The 24512-nt window shown below is 55.5% G+C and overlaps 1 protein-coding gene across 2 annotated transcripts; it reads right to left on the reverse strand.

The window, feature by feature from the left end:
* Window positions 1-9142: 9142 nt before the first annotated feature.
* Window positions 9143-22955, reverse strand: ZBTB47 (zinc finger and BTB domain containing 47). 2 transcript variants are annotated; one of them, XM_060638386.3, is made up of 6 exons: window positions 22799-22955; window positions 16822-18384; window positions 15118-15265; window positions 13714-13829; window positions 12916-13060; window positions 9143-12649 (listed from the first exon to the last, which is right to left on the reverse strand). In XM_060638386.3, the coding sequence occupies exons 2-6, from the start codon at window positions 18301-18303 to the stop codon at window positions 12288-12290; spliced, it is 2253 nt and encodes a 750-aa protein (XP_060494369.2). In that variant the 5' UTR covers window positions 18304-18384; window positions 22799-22955; the 3' UTR covers window positions 9143-12287. The 2 variants fall into 2 exon arrangements, with proteins under 2 accessions (XP_060494369.2, XP_060494367.2); XM_060638384.3 differs by lacking the exon at window positions 22799-22955 and adding an exon at window positions 22017-22195.
* Between the last annotated feature and the right edge of the window lie 1557 nt (window positions 22956-24512).

Here is a 24512-nt window from a genome sequence, read left to right on the forward strand (position 1 = left end):
ATAAACCATGGAAATATGCAAGAGGCAATTAGAGAGTAACTCTGAAAAGTGACAGAAGGATGATATACTCCCATCCAACAGAGGATGACCCGGGTAGGCTTACTCCTCTCGCAAATTGCACAGGAGTCCCACTGACACCAGACGAATGCAGCCCCGCCAGCAAGGGGAGTTCATCAGAAGCCCAACAACAACAAGCAGCCGGTGGAGGGCAGTGGAACACTCTCCTTCCACACCTGGCCTGAGACCCACATTCCCTGCCAAGGGACGCTGGGCGACCTGGCCTGGGGAAACTCGTTCTGCTCTCTCTGGCAGCAGCAGCAGGAACAGGTGGGAACCCCAGCAGCACCAGATAGCCCAAGCTGGTGAAAATAACATGGCAAAGTCTCTGAAAATTAAATTGTCATTGGAACCGCAGCCCACAGAAGTAGGCCAGCACCCGCATGCCAAACCTAAACAGGGCAACTGCCCGTTATAAAAAAAGAACCAAATAGAACCCAAAGTCTTCTGACATAAAGCCAAAATGTCCAGGATACAATAAAAAAAAAATCACCTGTCATAATAATAACCAGGAAAATCACTACTTGAATGTGGAAAGAATCAACTGATGCCAACACTGAGATTAATCAGACGTTAAAATTATCTGGCAAGGATTTTAAAGCTTCATAAAATATTTCATAAAAATGCTTCAACAATCAATACAATTCTCTTGAAAATACATTTGAAAAAGAGAAAATCTCAGTAAAGAAATATAAGTTATATAGAAGAGCCAAATGGAAATCATAGACCTGAAAAATACGGAAATAAAATAGATATAAAACAGAAACAAAAAGCCGCTGGATGGCCTCGATAGAAGGGAGAGGACAGAGGATAAAATCAGTCCACTTGAGGGTAGATGAGTAGGATTTACCTAATCGGAAGAACAAAAAGAGAGCAGAGTGAAAAAAATAATAATAATGTCATCTTGGGCCCATTAGACAATAACAAAAGATCCCACATTTGTATCATGATAGTCCCAGAAAGAGTGGAGAAAGAGAGAGGGTTACTGAAATAGTAACTGAAGTAAGAATGGCTAAAAACTTCCAAAACTTGGTGAAAGACACAAACCTGCAAATTCAAAAAACCGAGCAAACCTCAAACAGGGATAAACCCAAAGAAACCCATGCCAAGACACATCATAATTAAACTTCTTAAAACTAAAGACAAAGAAAAAAATTCTTGAAAGCAGCCAGAAAGAAAAAACACATTACCTATAGGGGACACTAATTCAAAGGAGGGTGGGTTTCTCATCAGATACCATGGGGGCCAAAAGAAAGTGTCACATTTTTCAAGAGCTGAAAGGATGGTCAGAGGTAAATTCTATATCCAATGAAACTATCAGGAACGAAAGGTAAATAACTCCAGGGAATCTACAAAAAAAAACCTTCAGGAGCTAATAAATGAGCTCACCAATGCTGGGGGATATAAAATCAACACACCCAAATTAATTGCACTTCTGTCTACTGACAATGAACATGTAGAAATAAAATTTAAAACTTAATACTGTTTATAATAAGTCCAAAGAAATTGAATATTCTTTGTTTAAGTTAATTCATTTTCAGAAAGAGAGAGAGAGAAAACAAGTGGGGAGGGGCACAGAGAGAGAAAGAGAGACAGAATCCCAAGCAGCCTCTGCACCATCAGTGCAGGGCCCAGTGTGGGGCTCGAACCCACGAACTGTGAGATCATGACCTGAACTGAGATCAAGAGTCAGATGCTTAACTGACTGAGCCACCCAGGTGCCCCAGAAATTGAATATTCTTAACAAGACATGCACAGGATCTATGCTGAAAATTACAAAATGCTGACGAAAGAAATCCTAGAAGACCTACATAAATGGAAAAACATACTATGTTCATAAACTGGAAGGCTCAGCACAGTAAAGATGTCAGTTCTCCCCAAATTGAACTATAGATTTAATTCAATGCCTATCAAAATCCTAGAAACATTTTTAATGGGCATAGATAAGCTTATTATAAAATTTATATGGTAAGGCACAGGCCCTAGAATAGTTAAAACCATCTGGACAAGGAAGAATAAAGGGGGAGGAATCATTCTACCTGACGTTAAGGCTTCCTGTTTAGCTCTAGTAATCAGGATTGTGTGGCAAAGAGTCAGACACACAGATCAACGGAACACAATAAAGCATCCAGAAATAGATCCAAATGTGCTGAACTGATTTTTGACAAGGGTCAAAAACAAGTCAATGGAGGACAGAGACTTTTCAACAAATGGTTCTGGAACAATCAGACATCCATAGGCCAAGAAAAAAAAAAAAAGAACTTCAACCTACATCTCATACCTTATACAAAAATTAACTCAAAATGAACTTAAATGTAAAACATCTAAGATAATCTTGATAAAGAAGAACAAAGTTGGAGGTCTCACACAGTTTTATTCCAAAACTTACTACAAACCTACAGTAATCAAAACTGTGTGGTCCTGGCATAAAGACAGACATACAGACTACTGGAACAGCATAGAAAGCCCAGAAATAAACTCTCACATATATGTCAAATGACTTGTGACAAGAGTACCAAAACCATTCAATGAGGAAAGGACAGTCTTCTCAACAGTGTTCAGAGAACTGGATACCCATATCCAAAAGAATGAAGCTAGACATTTATCTCACACCATATAAAAAATAAACTCAAAATATAAGAGTGAAAACCAGAAAGCTTTTAGAAGAAAAGATGGGGTGAAAGCTTCATGATACCGGAACTGACAATTACTTGGATATGACACCAAAAGCACAGGCAACAAAAGAAAAAACAGCTTGGACTACATCAAAATTGAAAACTTCTGTATATCAAAGGACACAACTGACAGAAAAGGCAGCCCCTGGGATAGTAGAAGATATTTGCAAATCATATAAAGGGTTACTATCTGAAAAATATAAAGAACTCCTAAAGTTCAACAGTAACAAAACAAGCTGATTAAAAAATGGCCAAAGCACTTGACATTTTTGCAAAAGGTGTATAAATGGCCAATAAACACATGAAAAGATGTTCAGCATCACTCATCACTAGGGAAATGTAAACCCAAACCACAAGATCCCGCCTCACACCCATTAGAATGGCCGCTATGCAAAAACAAACAAAAAAGCAAACAGGTGTTGGCAAGGATGTGCAGAAATTGGAACTCTGTGTACCACTGGTGGGAATGTAAAATGGTACAGACACTATGAAAAACAGTATGGCGGTTCATCAAAAACTTAAAAATACAATTACCATATGATCTAGTAATCCACTTCTGGTTATATACCCAAAGGTATTAAAAACAAGTACACCCGTGTTCACTGCAGCATCATTCACAATAGCCAGAAGATGCAAACAACCCCAGTGTCAATCTACAGATGAATGGATACATAAAATGTGGTATATACGTACAATGGAACATTATTCAGGCTTAAAACGGAAGGAAATTCTGACACGCGCTGTAACGTGGATGGACCTTGACGACAGTATACTAGGTGAAAAAAGCCAATCACAAAGAGACAAATACTGTATGATTCCACTGAAATGAGGTACCTAGAATAACCAAATTCATAGAGCCAGAAAGGAGAAAGGTGGTTTCCAGGGCTTGGGGTAGGCAGGAGGGCATAGGGAGTTGGTGCCTAGTGGGTCACAGAGTTTCAGTTTTATGAGATTGAAAAGAATTCTATAGATGGATGGTGGTGGTATCCTACAACAATGTGAATGTACTTAATGTCACTAACTGTACACTTACAATTGGTTAAGATGCTAACTTTTATGTTATGTATATTTTACCACAACTTAAAAAAAAAAAGAGAGCTTTGTCAGTCCAAGACTGGACTTGGCTCTTTTTTTTTTTTAATTTTTTTTTACATTTTTATTTATTTTTGAGAGACATAGTGTGAGTGGGGGAGGGCCAGAGAGAGAGGGAGACACAGGATCCAAAGCAGGCCCCAGGCTCTGAGCTGTCAGCACAGAGCCCGACACGGGGCTTGAACCCACGAACTGTGAGATCATGACCTGAAGTTGGACACCCAACCAACTGAGCCACTCAGGCGCCCCTGGACTTGGCTCTTAAAGAACAAAGTAAGTGAGCATCTTTTTAAAAAAATGTGAAACAAAACTATAAAACTTCTAGGGAAAAAAAAATAACAGGAGAGTAGTCTTGGCATTTGGCTAGGGAAAGAGTTATTAGACTCAACATCAAAAGCATGATCCTTAAAAGGAAAATTTGACAAATTAATCCTCATCAAAGTACAGAACTTTTGATTTGCAAAAGCCCATGTGAAGAGGATGGAAAGATATGCTACAGACTGGGAGAAAATATTTGCAACATCTAGACACACAAGGAAATCTCAAAACTCGACAGTAAAAAAAACAAAAAACAAAAAACAAAAAACACCCAACAATCCAACTGGAAAACAGGCAAAAGACCTAAACCGATATGTCATCAAAGATGATGTCAGATGGCAAATCATCTCCTGAAAAGATGTCCAATATAATTACTCATCAGGGAAATATAAGTTAAAAGTACATCACTGCACAGCTATCAGAGTAGCTAAAATAAAAAAATAATGACACCACCAAAATGCTGAAGAGGAGGAGAAACCGCATCCCTCATACATCGCTGGTGGGAACGTAAAGTGGCATAGCCTCATAGATAACACTTGGCAGTTTCTTGTAAAATTAAGCCTGCAGCTATTATGTAACCCAGCAATTGTCCTCTTGGGCATTTATCCCCAAGAAAGTAAAACTTCTGTTCCTACAGAACCGATACGGGAATATTCATGCCAGCTGTGTTAGTAACAGCAAAAAACTGAGAAACAGCACTGTTCTCCCTCAATGAATAAATGTAGTACATACAGGGGCATCTGGGTGGCTCAGTCCGTTAAGTGTCTGACCTTAGTTTATGTCATGATCTCGCTGTTCGTGGGTTCGAGCCCCGTGTAGGGCTCTGAGCTGACAGCTCAGAGCCTGGAGCCTGCTTCGGATTCTGTGTCTCCCTCTCTTTCTTCCCCTCCCCCACTCGTGCTCGCTCTCTCTCTCTCTTTCAAAAATAAACGTTAAAAACAATTTTTTTTAATGTAGTACATACAAACCATGGAATACTACTCAGCAACACAAAAGAGTTAAGTACTGATATACACAGTAACTTGGGTCAATTTCCAGAAGATTAGGCTGAGGGAAAAAAGTCAATCCCAAATGATTACATACCATATACATTAACATAACATTTTGAAATGACAAAAATTTTTAAATGGAGAACAGATTGGTGGCTGCCAGTCATTAGGGACAGAGTGGGTGGTGGCGGGGGGGGGGGGTTCTGTATATTTATAAAAGCGCAAGAGAGGGAACCCTATGGTGGTGGAATGTTCTGTCTCCATTGTGATGGTGGATACGTGAACATACACGTGTGATAAAATTCTATAGAACCAAATATGCACACAAATGAGGACAAGTAAGGTTGGGGAAATCTGGATAAGAGCAGTGGGGTGTCATTTTCAATGCCCTGGTTGTGATATTGTACTAGTTTTGCAAACTAGTATCATTGGGGGAAACTAGGTAAAATGTACAAGTGTTTTCTCTATTATTTCTTAAAGCTGTGTATGAATCTGTAATTATCCCAATAAAAATTTCCACTAAGAAAAAGATCAAAGATTACCCAATATCTAAGGAAAGTCTCACGAGAAACAAATGAAAGGAAGGGAAATTGGAGGAAACAAAGAGAAAAAACATCAGGACGCAGAAAAAATTCAAACATTGCTAGTAATAATGTCCAAAAAATGCTTACATAATAAAGCGGCAAACACTACAAAAAAAATTCCAGAGAAATTAAGAAGAACTTTCGGAAATTAAGAAGTATAATGGCAAAAATATAATACTGGATAGAAGAGTTGGAAAAGAAATTTGAGGAAATCTCAAATTTGAGGAACAAAAAAGATGAGGTAAGAGAATGAGACAAGCAGCCCAGAAGTCCAATATCTAAATAACAGGAGCTTAAGAACGGAGAAAACTTGGAGAGAAAATGGTTTAAAGCCATAATTCAGGAAAGTTTCCCAGACTGACAGAGCTCACCGAGTACCCAGCTCGGTGGGTGAGAAAAATTCACACCAAGTACATCATCGGCTTGAAGGTTCACAAGGCTGGAGGTGAAGCAAAGGGCCTGAAAGCTTCAGAGAGGGAAGAAGCACAACACACATGTAGCACTGGGAGTCAAAACGGGATGGGGAAACACCGGCATCTAAAATTCTGAGGGAAAATGAATTCCCACCCAGAGTTCTGTTACCCAGGCAAGCTCATCCCTACATAAGACTAGAATAAAAATAGTCAAGACCTTCAGAATTTCATTCCCTGAAGTGGTTCTGAAGAGAAGCTACATTTTAGGGTTAGGAAAAAAGTAGTCCACGAAGTCATAAACCTTCTAGAAGTTAGTTTTCTGTAGGAAACTTCAAGGGACACGGTCTCAGCAAAGTGTGACAGGGAACATAGGCCCGGGGATGTTGTTAAGCAGTAAGTGTCCTTATGGGAGATGGCTTCACTTTTGTGCACACCAGGTTGTCTGACACACTGGCCACTTGTTATAATGAGGATGGAGCTTCGTGAAGACGGCCACTAGCTCCACTGCCTCCTGTGTTCCTAGGTCTGGGGAGGACCGATCTGGGGAGGATCACTTTGGGCCTGGCCACAGGTCTCCACGTGCCCAGAAGCCTGTCTGCAGGAAGCCCCCTGTGGATGTGCTTCACCAAATCAAGGAAGCAAATCCAGATAAAGGAAGACAGAGGATTCAGGAAAATGGGAGATCTGTGTAGGAAGTAGCAGAGGGAAATCCTCAGAAGGGTGGGAGATCCCACCATGACAGCTGGGGGAAATCAACCAGCCCAGATTTGAGCGAACGAGGATTCTGGAAACACAGTGCCAAGAGGAAATTGACGGGTGTGCACATATCAGGAGAGTTGCATTTACGGCAGACTTTGGGTACACAGAAGTGATAAATGCCTAGAAACTGAAATAACATTTTAAAAAGTGACAAAAGTAAGAAGTTGTACAAGAAAGGAAATGGAATCATATTCTATGACGTGACTTTGTTGAGGTCGTAATAGTCATAATAATATATACACTGAATGTTAATCTAACCCAAAATAATAATACAACTATACGTGGAGAAAGGGGAAGAGAAGCCGTGTGTAGTGTGTGTGTGTGTGTGTGTGTGTGTGTGTGTGTGTGTTGGGAGTGTTAAAGAAATCAATAAATGATGCCTAACGCTGCGGAGGCGTGATTTTCATAGGCATGAGGGTAAACACCAAAAATACCAATTGAATTGGAAATGGTTGCCCATTGGGAGTTGGAAAGGAAGAGATACAGGCAACTGTAAGCCTTGCTTTTTAGTTTTCTTTTTTTAACGGGTCTTCCAGAAATATTTGGTTTTTTAAATGTCCAGAAAAAATTTAATTATAAAATTTTAATTGAAAAACTTTAATTTCAATTCTGTAAAAAAGGGATTCTACAGAAAACAATGCTGTGTGGTGTTGGGCTGGTGCTCACAGCACACACTGGTCTCACCCAGCGCCCAGGAGCAGCTGATGCTGTGGAGTGGTGACATTGTCTAGGGAAGAATCAATTATGGAGCCAGCACAGAGACTTGCCTTGCCAGGCTGGGGCTTTCCTGTAGGATTCAGTGTCCACTCCAGACCTGTGCCCAGTGTGCATGCGTGGGCCGTGGTTTCTCTCAGGATGGCTGGGTCCCAGGACCAGGAATCGGGATGGGAGAGGGACCCTTTGCGGCCACCCAGCGTGTTTGGACAGCCGTTTTCTGATTGTGAGTCCTACCTGCCTGAAGTCCCAGACATGCTCACCTTCCCAGCCTCCCTTGCAAGTAAGGTATAAATACTCCTGCACTCCAGGACGCAATGTGTTAATGAGCAGTTTGGTCCCAAAGAGCAAAACTGGGGAAGAATGAGTGCTCCAGAGATGCCAGCCATGGTGCCCTCCGCCACCCAACGTCCTCCTCCGAGCCCAGCGTGACTCATGCCTGAGCAGCTCTGGACAGAATGTGAAGTTGGAAATGGTATGAGAATGAGGGGGGTGGCGGTGGGGCCGAAGGAAGAGATGTGCAGAGAGGCATCAGGCACACAGATGGGGAACAAGAGGGGGTGGAGAGCAGAACCAGAGAGGCAGAATACCAAGAGAGCAGGGGAGCAGCCAGGCCCTCATTTTCAGGGCGACCTCATCAGCAAGCCTCATTTTCAGGGCGACCTAAGTGAGCCTGTTCCTTTTGCTCAAAGAAGGAGGGCTGTGCGGAAAGGTACCGGCCCCCAAATTCTGGGACCTGCTCTTCGGACCTGCCCTCGAAGGGGAGGTGCATAAGAACAGGAAACCCACGTCCTGGGACAGGTTTCACCACCAGCTCCCCCACACCCATCTCCAGCCTCTGCCTGTCAGAACCTGCACCTCCTCTCTGGTTCGTGAATTCACCCAGCTGCTCAGGGTCAGACCCCTCCTCCTGTATCCTCAGCCGGTTGCCACAAACACAGGGGCCTTGTTCGCCGTGTAGCCCCAGGGCCTAGAGTTCCACCTGGTGCAGAGCCAGGGCTCTGTATATTACCTGTGCAATGATATTAATAATTCTTAGAGGTCCCCAGAGAAAGCCATCTGCTCCCTCCTTGGAGGCCACCAGCCGTCTTCCTGGTGCCCACGTCAGCATCTCTGACGGCTGGCTCCTTCAAACCACCCTTGCCTGCCAAGTGTTGCGCACATGAGCCGGAGTTGTCCCTGCTGTCCTGGGGCTCACGCAGAACCATACGGCAGGGGGCCTGGCCTCCCGTGGGCACTCCTTTGGGAGCCTCGGCACCAGTTACCCCGAGACCTCTCCTCTCTCCATCCCCTTCTGCATCCAGCTCAAGACCAAACACCAGTTTGGGGGCACATCTCTGCTCTTGCCTCAGCTCCTGACTCTGGGTGTTCGTAAGGCCCAGCCCGCTCTTAAGGGAGAGACACAGGGTCTACAGCTGCTCCAGGGTACGGCTATCCATGCGGTCTGCGGCTGAGCGGCCGGGCTCCGTGCTGCCCTTGCTCTGGTCTAGGTCTTTCCAGCCAGTAGTCATGGCGGGGAACATGTAAAGAAGAGGCTGGGCCAAGGGACAGTTGTACTGACTTTATTCCCCTTCACTCTTGTCCTCACCCTCCTGCTATCCCCCACGCACTTGGGCCCCAGACACCAAGGGTCCACACACACACCCGACACAGCTACCTCTGGGCCCCCAATGAGGAGTGCGGTGGCAGCACCTGCCAAGTTCAGAGGCTGAGGCTCTAACTCCAGCCTGTGGTCAGGGGGCTTGAGGCCCACCTCATCTCTCTGCTTACCTCCAGCTGGCCCAAGACCAGGGAGCCCAGGGGGAGCTGGGGAGGGGGCAGGCCCAGGTTCCGGACCCAAGTTCTGGACAAATGGGCTGAGAAGTCCATCTGGACTGAGGGGCACCCACCCCCACCCCCTCCGCCCTGTACATCTCTAGCGGGATGTGATGATCCCCTGCCCCCTTCCCCACAGGCCCTGGGAAGTGGGTATGACGCCCCAGTCCCCTTACTCCAATATCCAGGTGCTTGTTAATGTCTTAAAAATAAAAAGGAAAAGGAAAAGCTGGTAAAACAAGAACCCCTACCCATACTGGCACTGCTGAGGTTCCATTATTGCTTCAGACCCTTGTGATCTGGCTGGAAAGGAGCTCCCACCCACACTGGCCTGAGGGGAAGAGAGCATTTAGCACCAGGGACCAGGACTCCTGACCCCACTGGGACAGGGGCCTCCCAAGAGAGGGCTTGGCCATGCCCACCCACAGCTACAAGGACCATTTTGACCAGAGCCCAGGCTGCCTGCTGTCTGGATCCCCACCCTCAGAGGAGAGGTGTATGAGAACAGGAAACCCAAATCTTGGGACAGGGTTTCAACACCAGCTCCCCCCACAACAGCCATCTCCAGCCTCTGCTTATCAAAGTGTGGCCTCACGGGGACCTGATCTGGCCAGCCCCCGCATCCCCCCTGCCCTCTCCCCACCCGGCTCACTCACTAAAGCTGTAGTGGGGCTAGCTGGTGACAAGACCACCAGTCCCCATGGGAGACCCTGGTGTCAGCGACAGGGGGTTGGGGGAACCCAAAGGGGTCCAGACCTACAGCACATTGGGGGAGATCAACTTTTTCGGGGAAAACATGAGCCAGCTCTGAAGAGCTGCCAGGCACTGGGACCAGAGGTTAGAAATAGCAAGGAAGAGGAGGAAACAGAGGACGGGGGGGGGGGGGGGGGGGGGGGACCCTGAGGACGTCATGGAAGCCCAGAGATCAAGGGGTAGAGGAGAGGGAGCTATAATAAAGCAGGAGCCCGGAACCCTCAGCCTTGGGGTAAGGGAGCTACACGACTGGGAGCCTGACAGGGAGCCTTCCTCCCTCAGTGAGGGGCCCACCTTCTCTCTCCAGAGGACAGCAGGGGTGTCTGAGGGCATGTCTGTAGGCTCTGGCTTGCACTACTGCCACGGCCTCAAATGCAACTAGGCCAGGGCACTGCCCGCTCTGTGCCCAGAGAACAATCAGGGCTGTGTAGCTTGGATTACGAATCCTCAAATCACTCGGGCTTCTTGGAGCTGCCCACATCTGTACAGAATAAAGTGCTTCGTTTATTGATGATTAAAATGTCCCCAGCCCCCACCCCAGCGCCATGGGCCTCACAAGGAGGTCAGAGGGGTTCCAACCCCCTCAGCCCTTGGGCTGATGGGGCCCACTCCCCCCCTGCCCCCTGCCCCTGTCCCCCTTTGGGCTTACCCACTCCAGCCATGCTTGGGAAGGTGGTGGTGTGGGGGTAGTCGTGGGGGTTTAAGGTGCAGAGTATAACAAACAAAACCGTATAAACACAAAAGGAAAGAGCTTAACTAGGAAACATGTAGCTTATGGAACCTTCCTCCCCATTTTAAAGGCAGGAATAAAGACATTAAATGACAACAAAAAAGGGTGTCCTATTAGTGCCAGCCTCGTGGGGGCAAGCATTGGGCACAGGCTGGGGCTCCCCCAGAACTCCTGCCCCCACCCTGGGCCCTGAATGTGCAGGTTCCTCTCGCCCACAGTGCTACAGGTGCCCTGCCCACACCGCAGAGGCCCAGGGATGCCGGGTTGTGGCCAGACCTAGGAAGATGAGGCCTCTGCCTTCAGAGCAGGGATGGGGACAGACACACACACATCTCTGGTGTGGGAGAGACGACCAGGGCAGCTGGTGAGGGACGGGGTGCTCTGTGAACAGCAGCCCTGCCCCCTGCCCCACTGATAGCACCTTGAAACCTTAAAACATTTTGTCTATGCCTCCTTCTCAGGGCCCTGCCCCTGGTGTTCACCCATTTGCAGGGACTTCGACTGCAGCCCTTGGGATCTGGCACTGCGGGAGCCAGCCCGTCTGCCCACCCAGGGCCTAGCCCCCAGCCCCCTGAGGCCCAGAGGCTTCTGGGGATGTCTTCTCCTGGACTCAGGGACCTCAATGCAGCCTGGTACAGCTCAGGGTCCCTGTGCCTGCTGCCAGGGTGGTGGGCGGGAGAGCAAATGCCTGGGGTCCAGCCCCTGCCTACCCCACTGCACACGGTGCAAAGCTGGGTCTGCAGCCTTCACACTCCGCCACTCCCTCCACAACACGCTCACAGGCATCCAGACTCAAGCTCTGTGCCTCAGTGTCCACAGCCCTCAGACTGGGTCCACGACTCCTTCCGGGGGTGGGGGGTGGCTGGCACTCCAACTCTTCCCCAGACTCCCCAGGATGAGGGGGCAAGTTGGGGTGCACAAGGGCGGCAGAGATGAGCCACCGAAGCTGACCCAGGCTTGGCTTGGCCAACCCCCCTCCGGCTTAGGCATCAGCAGAGTGACCCGTCACACCTGCTCCCCAGCCCCTCCCTCCCTGCTGTACCTGCTGCTCCAGCACCCCCCTCACCTGGAGGGCGGTGCTGGTAATAGTTTCCTCTCTTTTCTTTTTCCTTCACTTCCAAGAAAAAAAAAGTAAAGGCTTCAAGGAGTCACTGAAGGGGGGGCCCTTGGGAGTGAGGTGTCCTTCCCCCACGCTGGGGCCACCAGCCTGCAACACTCCCAGGGCCAGGGGCCTTGAGCAGCGTGTGTCCGGCCGCCTCTGGAGGTGAGGGCGGCAGTGCCAGGCCAGTGCTGCTGCCCTCCCACAGGAAAGACGAGAGGGCGGGGTGGGGGGTCCCTCCCAGAGGCTCCCCCCGGGCTCCAGGCCCCGCGCACGCGCGGTTCGGCAGTCAGTTGTTGGCGCTCATCCTCCCGCCGGAGTTGGCAGTGGTGGGGAAGAGTGGCGGTGGGGGCGGCAGGTGGGGCGGGGGCGGCAGGGTCTGGGGCAGCCCCGGGAGCAGGGGCAGTGCGTGAGTCGGAGGCTGGGTGGGGGACAGGCCTGGGGCAGAAGGGGGGCCGTCGCTGGCCAAGGGGTGACTGACGCGGAAGCATTTCTCCTTGTGGGCCTTGAGCATGTTGGAGAAGCGGAAGCGCTGGCCGCAGACATCGCAGGGGTAAGGCTTCTCGCCGGTGTGCGTGCGCCGGTGCCGCTTCATGTTGGGTCGGCTGGTGAAGCTCTTGCCGCAGATCTCGCAGATGTATGGCTTCTCCCCTAGGCATTGGCGACGGGCACCGGGGAGTCACTGAGGAGTCCCCAGACCCCAGCTCCGCACCAGCCTCCCGCGCCCAGAGAACCATAGCAGGGCCCAGCCCCGGCATCCGCAGGGCCTCCCTACCCTGGGAGGCAGGGAGGACGGCACCGAGCCTCATAGAGAAGGGCAAACTGAGGCCCAGAGTTGAGAAAAGGGGCATGGCTGGGGCCACCCCAGGCCTCCGGAGCAGGACTGCGAAGGGGTCCCTCCCTGGAGGCCGCCATACCTGTATGGGTCTTCATGTGCTCGTCGAAGTACTGCTTCATGTTGAAGTCCTTGCCACACCACTGGCACATGAACTGCTTGTGGCCGATGTGGATGCTCATGTGTGACCGCAGCTGGTACTTGTACTGGAAGCGCTCATTGCAGTTCTGAGGGTGGGGGGGAGGGTGAGGCCCAGGGGCAGAGGAGGGAGCAGCCTTCAGGAAGGGAAGCGCCTGCCTGTGACCGCAGGGCCCAGGGAGGACACACACACCGGGAGGGGGTCCTGGGGTGGGGCAGCACACGGGCAGAAGAGAGGCCAAGGGCAGGCAGGGCCCAGGCGGGAACGGAGGTCAAGAAGTGGAAAAAGGCCACAGAATGGAGGGAGTCCTCATGCTTAAAGCTGAGCTCCCCCGCCCCCCCCCCCCCCCCCCGCCCCTCCGTCCTTCCTCCTTATTGGAAGACCTGCCCCCCTCATCCTTGTCCACAGCCCTGTCTCTGCTCTGAGATGTTCCTCTCTCCACCTCTCCGGAAAGCCCACCCCATGTACCGTTGCGGCCCAAGGAGACTGCCCACCCTGAATGCGTGGCGGTTGCGTTGGAGCTGGGGTGGCAGAGGGTGGGGGCCGGGGGGGGGGGGCAGGCAGGTGGGCATCCAGGTAAAGATGGAGTGGGAGGCAGGGGCCGCAGACACCAGGGTGGGCCCCCCCCTCTTTCTGAATCCCGGACTCCACTCCCCACAACTCCCAGGTTTTTAGGCAGCTGCCGCTCCCGCTCCCTGTCCGTCCAGGTGGCCCCCGGGGCAGGCAGAGGAAGGAGCTCACCTCGCATCTGAAGGGTTTCTCCCCAGAGTGCTGCAGTGAGTGCACTTTGAGAGACATGCTTCGTTTGAAGGACTTCCCGCAGGTCTCACAGGTGAAGGGCATGTCCTTGGTGTGGGCTGTGGGGCAGGCCATTATGTCTCAGGGGGACGGACCCCCATGGCTCCTCCCAGGGGCTCGCTGCCTGACCACCTCCCACACAGGGCCTCCCGGGAGGCCCACCTACTTTAAGGTCTGCTTCAGAGCCTCAGTCCAGGATCTGGGGCTGACTTCAGGGTGAGGGCTCTTCTCTCTGGGCTATGTCTGTCTGTCTGCTCTCAAGTCTGGTCAGACTAGCATGGAGGCCCTCACGTTCTTCAGCCTCTGGCCAAGGCTGCTTCACTCCCAAAGCTTTGGGGAGAGAATGAAGGACTCCCGAGTAGGACTGGCCTCGGCTCAAACCCTGGCCCGCCACTGGCTCCCTGCACAGCCTCTGTGGGCCTCAAGCATGCCCTTCTATAAAGACAGGCTAGGAGTGGTACTGAACCTCAAAGGTGGGCCTTACAGGGGTGACACTGAGCAGTCCAGAGGGAGTTAGCTGTGCTCCCCTAAAACCCTGGAGAGGTGAGGACTTAACGAACTGTTCAAGGAAGATCTGGGGGGAAATAACTGGAGCCAGAGCTCAGAGCTGGGGAACTCGAGCCCAGGAAGACTACCAGTTCTGGGTTGCTCCCCATGCTCCTGGCTGAGACCTCGAGCCTGGGGCCCCAGCTCCCAGGTGGCTGGAGAAAGGGGGGAGGGCCTGGCCAGGGCCATATCTCCCTTGAGCCCCAGGCCCCAACTGGGCAAAGAAAGGAGGGGCACCTGGACACCAGACTTCCAGCCAGGCCCACAGAGGGGAGGGACAGCCATGCCCGAGGCAGAATAACCCAACACACACTTGGGGGGGCCTCCTTACTGTGTCGCATTATCATGGGTTGCATTCAGAGAAGCCCAAAGCCCTGTGAGGGCCGGAAAGAAGGTGATAAAAAAATGGGAGGCACACCTGTCCTGAAACTGAGGGCCTATGTCTGCCCATACGTCACTTTGCGTGATTTAGGAAAAGGCGCTCCTTTCCCTGGTGGCCACAACCCCATGCTGTGGCACATAGTCCGGTTAGCAGTGTGCCAGCTGGATTCTGGTCCCCGTCTGCCATCTTGTCCAGGAACCCTTGTGCAACGTGCAACCTGCCCAACTATACATGGTAGTCCTGACCTCTGCAGTCCTGTCCCGGCCACGTTTGCCACTGCAAGCAGCCTCCCCAGGCTTCACAGCTGAGAGGGGCCTTTTCACGCTTTCACACCGCCCTTGGATGGGAAGTCCTTCCCAGCACAGCCAGCAGCTGGCCGAGCTCTGACCCCGGGCCCCATCCTCTCCCGGCCTACTCACCAACCATGTGCTTGCGCACGTGGGCCATGGTGTAGAACTTCTTCTCGCAGATCTCACAGGAGAACTTCTTCTCCGCATAGCCATGCACGATCTTGTTGTGCTCGTGGAGGGACCAGAGCTTCTTAAAAGCTTTACCACAGGTCACACACTGTGGGGTAAGAGGACTTTAGGCCCCAGGTCCTGAGTCAGGACCGTGTGTGACCTGGGACAAGCTGCCCCTCTCTGGACCTCCGTTCCTTCACCTCACCTGTGCTGGCGAGAGAGCCCCGGATGTCCAGCGACCGGCCAAATCGGATGTTCTGGGAGTTGGGGATGGTAATCCACCCACCCAGGGCTGCAGCCTGGGGCCCTCCCCCATCCTTGAACCGAACAAGGGTCAGGGCCCTCCTACACGAGGAAGCCCCTCCTCGGTGCTCATTTTAACAAAGCATCTCTCTACTGAGGGGCCATGGTAACAGGTCTGGCGGAGCTGGGGCACTACCTTTGCTGCCTCCCCCTGGGGGGACCCAAGCCCTGACCCCGCGGATCCTCGAGGAGATAGGTGCCAAAGGGCCAGGTGGGGGAGACTGTGGGAGGTACCAGGCCCCACGGGGGAACGGAGGGTGGTGGGAACCCTGGGGGCCCCCCTCCTCCTCCTGTCCTACGCATCCCTGCAGGACACTCTTCCAGAGGGCTGGAGTAGGTCAGGCTTGGGCAGAAATGGGTCAGGGCGCCCAGCTCAGAAGAGGCACACGCGTCTTTCCCCTTCAGGAGGAAGGCTCAGGTGTGTGCAGGTGGACAGTCAAAGGGCTGCCCAGCAGGCAGGCACGTGGGAACAGGTGCAGGAGGGTGGGGCAGGAGACCAGGTAACCCCCGGGGAACACTTTCTCCACAGGGCCATGCAATTAGCAATTAGCTCAGGCAATTAGCGCCGGCCTACCTGCTGCCCCATCAATCCCCTCCCACGTCAGAACAAGCCAAAAGCAGCCAGGCTGGCCCTGTGCTGCCCACACCCTGAGAGGCCAGGCTGGCACACAGGCTGACCCGGGGCCTGGCCACCAGCCCAGCTCCCCTGCTTGGCCCCAGCAGCCCCTGCTCTTCCCAAATTTCTCATCCAATCCCTCTTTCCAGGCCCAGGCCAGCTGGCATCTCCAAAGCGCTGACAGCAAGCAGGGGCTTTCTCCTGCTCGGTCACCCCTTGTTCCATTCAGCCTTTGTGGCAAGTGGAAATGGCGCCCTCTCTGGGCAAACCCTGCCCCGCTTTGTCTGTCAAACCATAAATGGTGGTGGACCTGTTGGCCTTCTAGCAGCCCTAGGATTTACTAAAACACGGACTCATCCCTCCTGGCAGCTGGCTATCCGCCAGTCTCAAGTACTCAGACAACTCCCTCCTCTCATCCTCCAAAGCCCATGCTCCCCTTCGCCCCTCTGGCCAAGGGTACTGTTTGTTTCAGTCCTATCTGCACGTGTCTCCACACGCCAAGCCCGGTTCCACACGCCAAGCCCGGTTCCGCCCGCCTCCTCCAGGAAGGCACTGGCATTATCCCCACCACCCTGGGCCTGGGCCAGCTCCAGGGGCCAGGGGTAAGTCCGGCTTCCCCAGCCTGTCTGTCTGGGCGACGCGGGCAGCACGACGCGGGGTGCCTGGCTTCAGTGGCCGTGTGGCGTCAGCGGGCCTGCTGCCCGGCCCTGCCCCACCCCCCCCACGGAGCCGGCGGGGCCCACCTGGATGTTGCGCTCGCAGTCTGTCTGCCGGTGCAGCAGCAGCTCGCTCTCCAGCAGGAAGCGCTTGCCGCACTGGTCGCAGATCTGCATGCGGCTGTGGGTCACGTTCATGTGCTTCTCCAGGTACCAGCGGTTGTTGAAGACGCGAGGGCACTTCTGGCATGGGTGGTGCTGCTTTTCTTCCAGCTTCACCTTGGCCCCCAGCCCGTCAGTGGCCTGTGGCCCTCGGGCCGGCGCAGAGGCTCCCGGCGCGGGCTTGGGCCTCTTCCCACCCTGTGGCCTGGTCTCCTCAGGCTCAGGGGGGCCCCGGCGCCGGGCGTTCTCTCGGGACCGAGTGGCCATGCGACCGTGGGGAGGGGGCTCTGCCCTGCTGCCCCGACGCCCCGCCGGCCCCTGCCTGCCCCCTGCCTCCCCCTCTTCCTCCTCCTCCTCCTCCTCCGAGCTCTCTTGATCCTGTTCACTGTGCCCTTCCTCTTCTTCCTCCTCTTCCTCCTCCTGCTCACTGTGCCCTTCCTCCTCATCTTCCTCCTCTCCCTGACTGCCACCCTCCTCTTCCTCCTCCTCCTCCTCCTCTTCCCCTCCACTGCCACCACCCTCCTCTTCCTCCTCTTCCTCCTCCTCCTCCTCCTCCTCCTCTTCCTCCTCCTCCTCCTCCGAGTGTCTCTGCAGCCCGTCTTCCCGCCCCAGCACCATGGTGGCCGGGCCCGGGGTGGTGCCCGGCTTCCCCTCAGGCCCCGTGGACACGTGCAGAGTCTGGTTGTTGAGGTTCACCTCCACGATGATCTGGGACTGCTCCCGGCGGCTATAGGTGCCAGAACCCCCTAGCTCTTCCTCCAGCCCCTCCCCGCCCTCCAGCTTGCACAGGCTGCCAGGGGGCCCACCGGCCTCTTCGACACCACCCTCCTTCTCCTCCTTGAAGAAGGGCTGGGCTGGCCCGATGGCAGCAGGCACCGTGCCACCCGCGGCCCCTGCCCCGTCCTCGACACGCACAGAGTAGGGGTCAGGGCCCTCGCGGGCATAGATCTTGGGCAGACCTGGGGCGTCTGCCTCCTGCTTGATGTCACAGTAGTAGGGTGGTGCGGCCGGGGCGCAGCCAGTGGCCGGCTGGGCCAGGGCCACGGCGCTGGGGCCCGGGGGGCCTAGGGAGCGGGCATCCAGCAGCTCCTGGCAGGACGCGGCGATGTCAGCCATCTGCAGCAATGAGGCGGCGCTGAGCACCTCGTGGACGTTGGCCGCGTTGACCAGCAGCTTGGATGTATAGATGAAGTTGAGGATCTGCTGCAGGCCGCCGGGCGCCAGCGCCTCCAGGGACAGCTCCACGCGCTGCAGCTGCTTGTTCTGGGTGAAGAGGGAGTGGAAGAACTGGCTGTAGGCAGCCAGCACGCCCTTGTGTGCCGGGAAGACGCTGCGCTGGGGCACCAGCACCAGGTCCACGTCGCAGAGGTCAGGCTGGAAGAGGCGCTGCTCATTCAGGCGGCCCATCAAGCAGGCGAAGTGCAATGCCACGTCCTCCACCAGCGAGAACTCGGCCGCCGGTGAGTCTGTCGTCTTCTCAACCAGCAACTGCGGGGCACAGGGCACAGGTCAGGTCAAGGCCAGCAACCTGGGCAGCACCCACCACCGGGGAGGCAGCCTGCCCATCACTCCTGGCTCCACATTAGGGAGAAAGAGCTGAGGCTCAAGCAAGGATGCGGGGCGGGGCTGGGGGGGGCGGGACCAGGACTCAAGCCCCCCGAGCCAGCTGCCCCTTAGAGCTCAGACTCCAACCATGACCTTCGGCTCCTGGGTTAGTAGGTTAGCTTTTCGGGGCCCCCAGCGCTTCCCTGCAAAATGGGAAGTCATCCTGGACAGGGAAGGGGAAGAGAAGGAAAGAGGAAGTAACAGGGACTAGGGTGACCAACTGTCCAGGAGTGCCTGGGACCTAGCGGTTTCCTGGGACGTGGGGGTTTTCTGTGCTAAAACCAGGGCCGATCTGGGCAAACTGGGGCGAGGTGGTCACCTCAGACACAAGCATTGCTTCAGCATTTCCTGAGCTCCGTGGATTCTCTCCCTCATACTCACTCACATGTAGAAATAAAACCATGCCTGCCCAAGCCCAGACACCTCAAGAACGAAAGTCAGGCTCATTAGCTCACCGCTCAGCCTCTGGCTGCTACTGCACCCTGGGGGTAGCACCTCAGAAACCCCTCACCTCACCAGCGGAAGTCCTCAGGGTCTGGGCCTGAGGCCTTGCAGAGGTGGAAATTCTTGTGAAGAAATCCAGGCCCAGAGCCTGGTCCCACTGTTCTGCTGGAGGAGGCTGGTGGGATCTAGCCAGCCCCTTCTTAACGGGACCAGTCTGCTGCCCATGGCCTCAGGACTGGCTGCCAGCAGCTCCCCCTCACACAGGGGTTCTGTGGGGGTAGAAGGACAGAGCTGTGTTACCTGTCCACTGTGCTTAGAGACAGGAGCCCCCCAAGGCTTGTCCTAGACCCTCTTTCCTCTAGGCCCCCAGACCCCAGGTCCAGTACGGTCCAGGCCCGGAGGCTCTAAGATGGCCCCATCTTGGAAGTCACACTACTCTGAAGCCTCAGAGAGGCCCTCAAAGTCTGATGGGTCAGATTATCAGGTCCTTGGGCCACATCCGGCACCTGTGAATTGTCCAGAATAAGGGGCTGGCTTAATCATCCCTGGCTCTGCCACAGCAGCTTCCCCAAAAGGTAGACCGCACACAGGCAGGCTGCCCAGTCCCGTGCATAGGTCAGGTGCACAGATGTTCAGTTAATATCTGCCGACCACCTGTCTGGCCGGACCAGCTCCACAGGTTCCAGTTCGGGGCCCTCCTCAGGCCCCGTTTAGCTGGGTCAGAGCCGCCTGTATTTGAGGGTTACCTTGCCCCACTGCCGACAAGCCATCAGCTCCTCTCCCCCAATCACCTCCCTGAAAGCCCTGGGATGAAACCTTGGTTCCGTCTATCCAGAGCTCGCCCCAACGCCCCAGGACAGTCCTTCCATTGATAGGGCAGCAGTGGGTGGGCCCAGTCTGGGCTCAGGGGTGGTATCTATGTTCACCTGTGAGAATCTGCCCCAGGCGTCAGGATGAACCTCAAGGAGCCACAGGGGCAACCTGCTTCCAGATCTGTCCTGAGCCCCACCCTGCATATCCAGGGCAGCATCCACCCCATGCTCTCTCAGATCCCAGTCTGGCCAGACTCTTGACCATGGAGACCATCTTCCTCAAGTTCTCCCACGCCTCCTGCCTCCCAGCCAAGAAGCCAACCATCTGCCCCTCTGTCTCGGGACTGCTAGCCTGTCCAGGCCTGGCCAATCTAACAGGGATATGGTGCCAAGTCCCTCCCATCTCCCTCCTCTGACTCATCCTGATTCATCTTCTGGGACCAAACCCTACTGCACGGATGGGGAAACCGAGGCTCAGAATGGAAGGATCCCACAAGTGAACAACAGCAGAGCCCCAGGACTTCCAGCTCCTTGCTGAGGCCACCCCTTCCCTGCTGGATTGGACGCCACTCCATGTGGATGGATTTCTCGGCTTGCAATGACTTAAAGAGCAGTAAGAGGCTTCTGGGGAACCTCAGACTCAGGGGACCAGCTGTGCTTCCCTAGACCCCACCACTACCCTCTGCAACCTGTGGCCTCCTCCCCAGAGCTGCTACCACTTGCAGGTCAGTGAGGGGTCAGGATGCAACTTGGGTTGTAAGAGGGCCCCTAAGGGCCACCAGGGGCCAGACAGTGGCAGAAGTGGCTTGGATAAGGGCTTGTTAAAGCCAGGCCTGTTGAGGGGAGCACATCCTAGGCCACATCCCCCTTCCCATAATGCCCTCCGGTGCCTACCTGGCATTGGGAAAAAGGGCAGTGCCCGACCTTCCCATGCACAGACCTGGTCCCAGGGCCCTCTGGCCTCAGCAGGAAAGGAGGGGCTGGCCTGGAGGGTATTGGTGCCCCTAAAGATGCTATTCCCACAGCAGTACCCACCCCCTCCCAAGCCAGTACCACCCTGCACCCTTGAGGGGCCCGAGAAGCTCACAGTCAGGAACCCTCTCTGGACTTAATTGGCAAGGCACACCCATCCAGCCTGAGTCCATAACCTGTCAACTACCTCGGCAGGGCTCGGCCACCCCCTTGCCTGGCACCTCCCATGCAAGGCCCACAAGCTGCGCCTGCCTCCCCAGCCAGATGTGCCAGTTCCCTGAAACTGCAGACATCCCTCCCCACTGGCTGTGCCAGCTGCAGCCAGGTGCACTCCATCCTCAAGTCCAGACCAGGTCAGCCTATTTAAGATACAAGACCAGGGAAGTGGTCAGGCACTCCTGTTGCCCTCAAACTCTCCCGGCAAGCCAGGCTGGGGATGGGGGGGGGGGGGGGGGAGGAGGGCGGTGGGAAGGAGCCCAGGTGCCAGGGACACCTGCCGAGACTGCTCACCAGGGCCAGAGCCTTCTGCATCTGAGGGATACCCTCTCTCAGCGCCATGAAGCCTCTGGCTCCCTATCCTGACCTCCACGGAGGCCCCGGTATGAAACCTGGGCTTGCATCGGCACCCCCCCCCCCCCACACACACCCCAAACGCCCACGACAATCTTTATTGCCGGGTAACCATAGGTGGGGCCCAGACTGAGCAAGGGGGCACAGGTTCATGACTTCCAGGCTCCTCTTTTTGGAGAGGCGGTGTCTGTGTCAGCCTCTTCTGCGTTCATGGCCCCACTCCTTCCCCAGGAAACAGGCCCAGAGAGGGCAGAGGACTGGCCCAAGGTCACACAGTAGTCTGGACCGGAGCTGCGGACGTCCCGCCCCAACACACCCGGCTTGGCCCGGTCGCCCCAAATCCCCAAACAGGGCGGCTCCAGCGCCCACGTGGCCCGAGGCCCAGGCGGGAATCCGACCTCCCCCCTCCCCCCCATCACCCAGTCGAGGGCGGCGGCGTCCCAGGCTCCGAGAAGCGCCCCCCTCCGCCCGCGCCTAGCAAGACTTCAGCCTTTCGCGCCTGGGCCCCCACCCCAGGAATTTAACCCCCTCCCCGCCGAGGGCCGCGCCGTAGCGCCGCATTCCCGGCCCGCGGGGACCCGGGAGAAGGGGTCGGGGAGACCGGCGAGGGGGAAGACCCCTCCAGCAACTCCACCCTGAGCTGGCGGGCCGTGCGCTCGGGAGGGCAGAGCGGGCAGGTGGGCGGATAAGCGGGGGGACAGGCAGGGCCTTGCGTACCATGGTGCCGTGGCGCTGGGGGCTCACAGGGCCCCGCGGGATCGCGCTGCCCCCGGCGGCCGGGCCGGGGCCGCTCCATGAAGCGCCGCGCTGGGGGCCGCCCCCGCGCAGGGCCCCGCGACCATGGCCCCCGGGGGCGCGGCCGGGCGGGCGGAGGCGCAGGGCCGCGGCGAGTCCAGCAGCCGAGCAGCTGCGGCCCCAGAGCCTCGGGCGCGGCGGGCGGGGGGCGCGGGGCGCCGATTGGAGCCCGCGCGTCAGCTGGGGCCGCCGTCTGGACGCTTAAAGGGCCAGGCCGCCCTGCGTGCCGGCGGGGGGCGCGGACACGCGTGGTGTGCGCGGTCCCGGTGCAGCCTGCTCTGCCTCGGGCCGCAGGGGACCCCAGCCGGGTCCCACTGCTCCCATCCTAGCGGATGGGCCCCGGCCTGACTCTCTCGCGCCGAGCCCCCTTCTTGCCGGGAAGTTCGTCCGAGAGTCTAATCTCGGTGCCTTCCAGCTGCGCCACAGAGGCGGGGTCGGAGTAGGAGGCGGCCCTGAAATGGGGAAGCTGGGCGCGCCCACTCCCCAGCTAGCTGCAGAAATGCTTCCACCTGCTCCCCTGAGCGACCCCAGCTGAGAGACCGAACCCCCGTACCCCAGCCGCGCTCACCACCCCCACCCTCTGGCCTGAGCTGCTTTGATCTGAGGGTGAGTCTAGGATCTCCAGCTAGCCCTGCCCCCCACACCCCCCTTCCCCAGGGCATCCCAGAGCTCTTTTTACTCTGTGCTGGTTGGCCCATACCTACCTGGTGGCCTCCTCTGGATTTCCACAGGGCAGGGGCCCAGGGCAGGAGATGCAAGAACCCGACCCCAGCTGCAGCGACCAAGCCTTTAACGGTGGCCGGCCCAGCACTAGGGAAACGCAAGATGAGAGGAGTGAGGGCCAGAGGCCCAGGCCCCACTGTGCCCCTCAGCCGTGTGACCTGACCACTGCTGAGTAGCCTCCCTGCTCAGTCTCTGCTGGCCTGCGGAATGCTGCTCTGGCACGGACACCAGTGGGGGCAGGGGGCTAGCTGTGCTGGCAGGAGGCTGCAAAGGAACGCTGCCAGGCTGAGCAGGCGGCAGGGTGGGGACCGCAGGGCGCTGGCCTGGCAGGGCCCAGGTGGCGGCTGGGCCACCAGGTGGAGAGGGGGCCTCTGTGGGCCTCTCGTGTGGCCCATGTCATCATTCAGGGGCCTTTCTGTGCCCTCGCCCCACCCCAAGCCGGCTGCTGCCCCGTCTGGGTCACTGTGATAGTGTCCCTGTCCTGGCAATACCCACACCCCTCACACATGTGCCCTCGTGCTTACGCAGCAGCCCCTGCCCAGCTGTCGCAGTATCCCCTGGGTTAGCCATCTTCCTCATGAGTGGGCAGGGTCTCTGGGGCCTGCTCAGATTGACTTGGTTCTGGGTGCCGGGAGAGGGAATGGAACAGAGGCAAAGATCCCAGGGCGACACCGTCAACAAGTCTGATGGTCTTTTGCAAGACCTCCTGCAAGGGCCTCCTGATGCTGGGGCCAGGGAGAAGACATCTCAGGGGCAAAGATGGGGGCGACCAAAGAGTGCCAAGAGGAAGGGGAGGAATGCACATAGCTAGATGCAGCGTGGGAGAGACCCCGAGTGAATGAAGACACGGGAGGAGAGGTGGGGGCACAGCTGGGGACATGCCCCCAGAGGCAGCCACTGCAGACACCCTGCGTTTCTGTGGCCATGGTGGGTGCACAGCCAGCTAGCTCAGCTCCCAGAGGCTTCAGGCTGAGGCCAGGCCAGAGCCGGCCAGCATGTGGGACCAGCTGGTCACCTCAGGGCTGCTTTCTGCCTCTTCCTCGGTTCCAACCCGCTTCCTCATCTGATTCAGTGGGTCCTTGCGCTGACCTGGGAGGGGGCAAGGGATGGATTGTGTACCCATTGCTTGGATTAGGACAGTGAGGCCCAGAGGAGTACAGATAATGCAGCCAGGCACCAGTGTCAGGAGCCAGGGAAAGGGGAGGCTGGGAGAGTGTGGCCTCCCCTCGGGTTGGGAGGATCCTGGCAGAGAGGACTGCACGAGACACCCTCATGGGTCCACTGTCTGCCAAAGCTTGGCAAGGGGTGTGGCCAGCCTAAGTAATGAAGGTGGGGCCCCTGGCCCCTTTGGGATTGGCTTTGGCTGTGGCGGTCAAGCCAAGGAGGGGCTGGAGTTGGGGTGAGGAGAGAGGGAATGGGGGCTCAGTCTCCCTGAAGACCACAGCTGTTTCCCTCTTGCTTCTCTGGCCTACAGCCCATCTACTGGGGAAGCCCGAGGGCGCAGCCAGCTTTGGGAGAGGCTACTGGCACTTGGGTCACATGAGACTGCAGGAAGGGGCTGTTTGAAGAGCCCGGTATGGTGGGCTCAAATGGGGCCACCCAAACTGTGCGAGGGCAGTCCCCAAGCTTTGCTGGGGACACCAGGCCCACCTCTTCTGATCCTGCAGAGAACAAACAGCCCAGAGGTGGTTGGGG

The sequence above is a fragment of the Panthera onca genome, chromosome C2 (genome assembly GCF_046562875.1).
Source record: "Panthera onca isolate mPanOnc1 chromosome C2, mPanOnc1 haplotype 2, whole genome shotgun sequence".
Lineage (NCBI taxonomy): Eukaryota > Metazoa > Chordata > Mammalia > Carnivora > Felidae > Panthera > Panthera onca.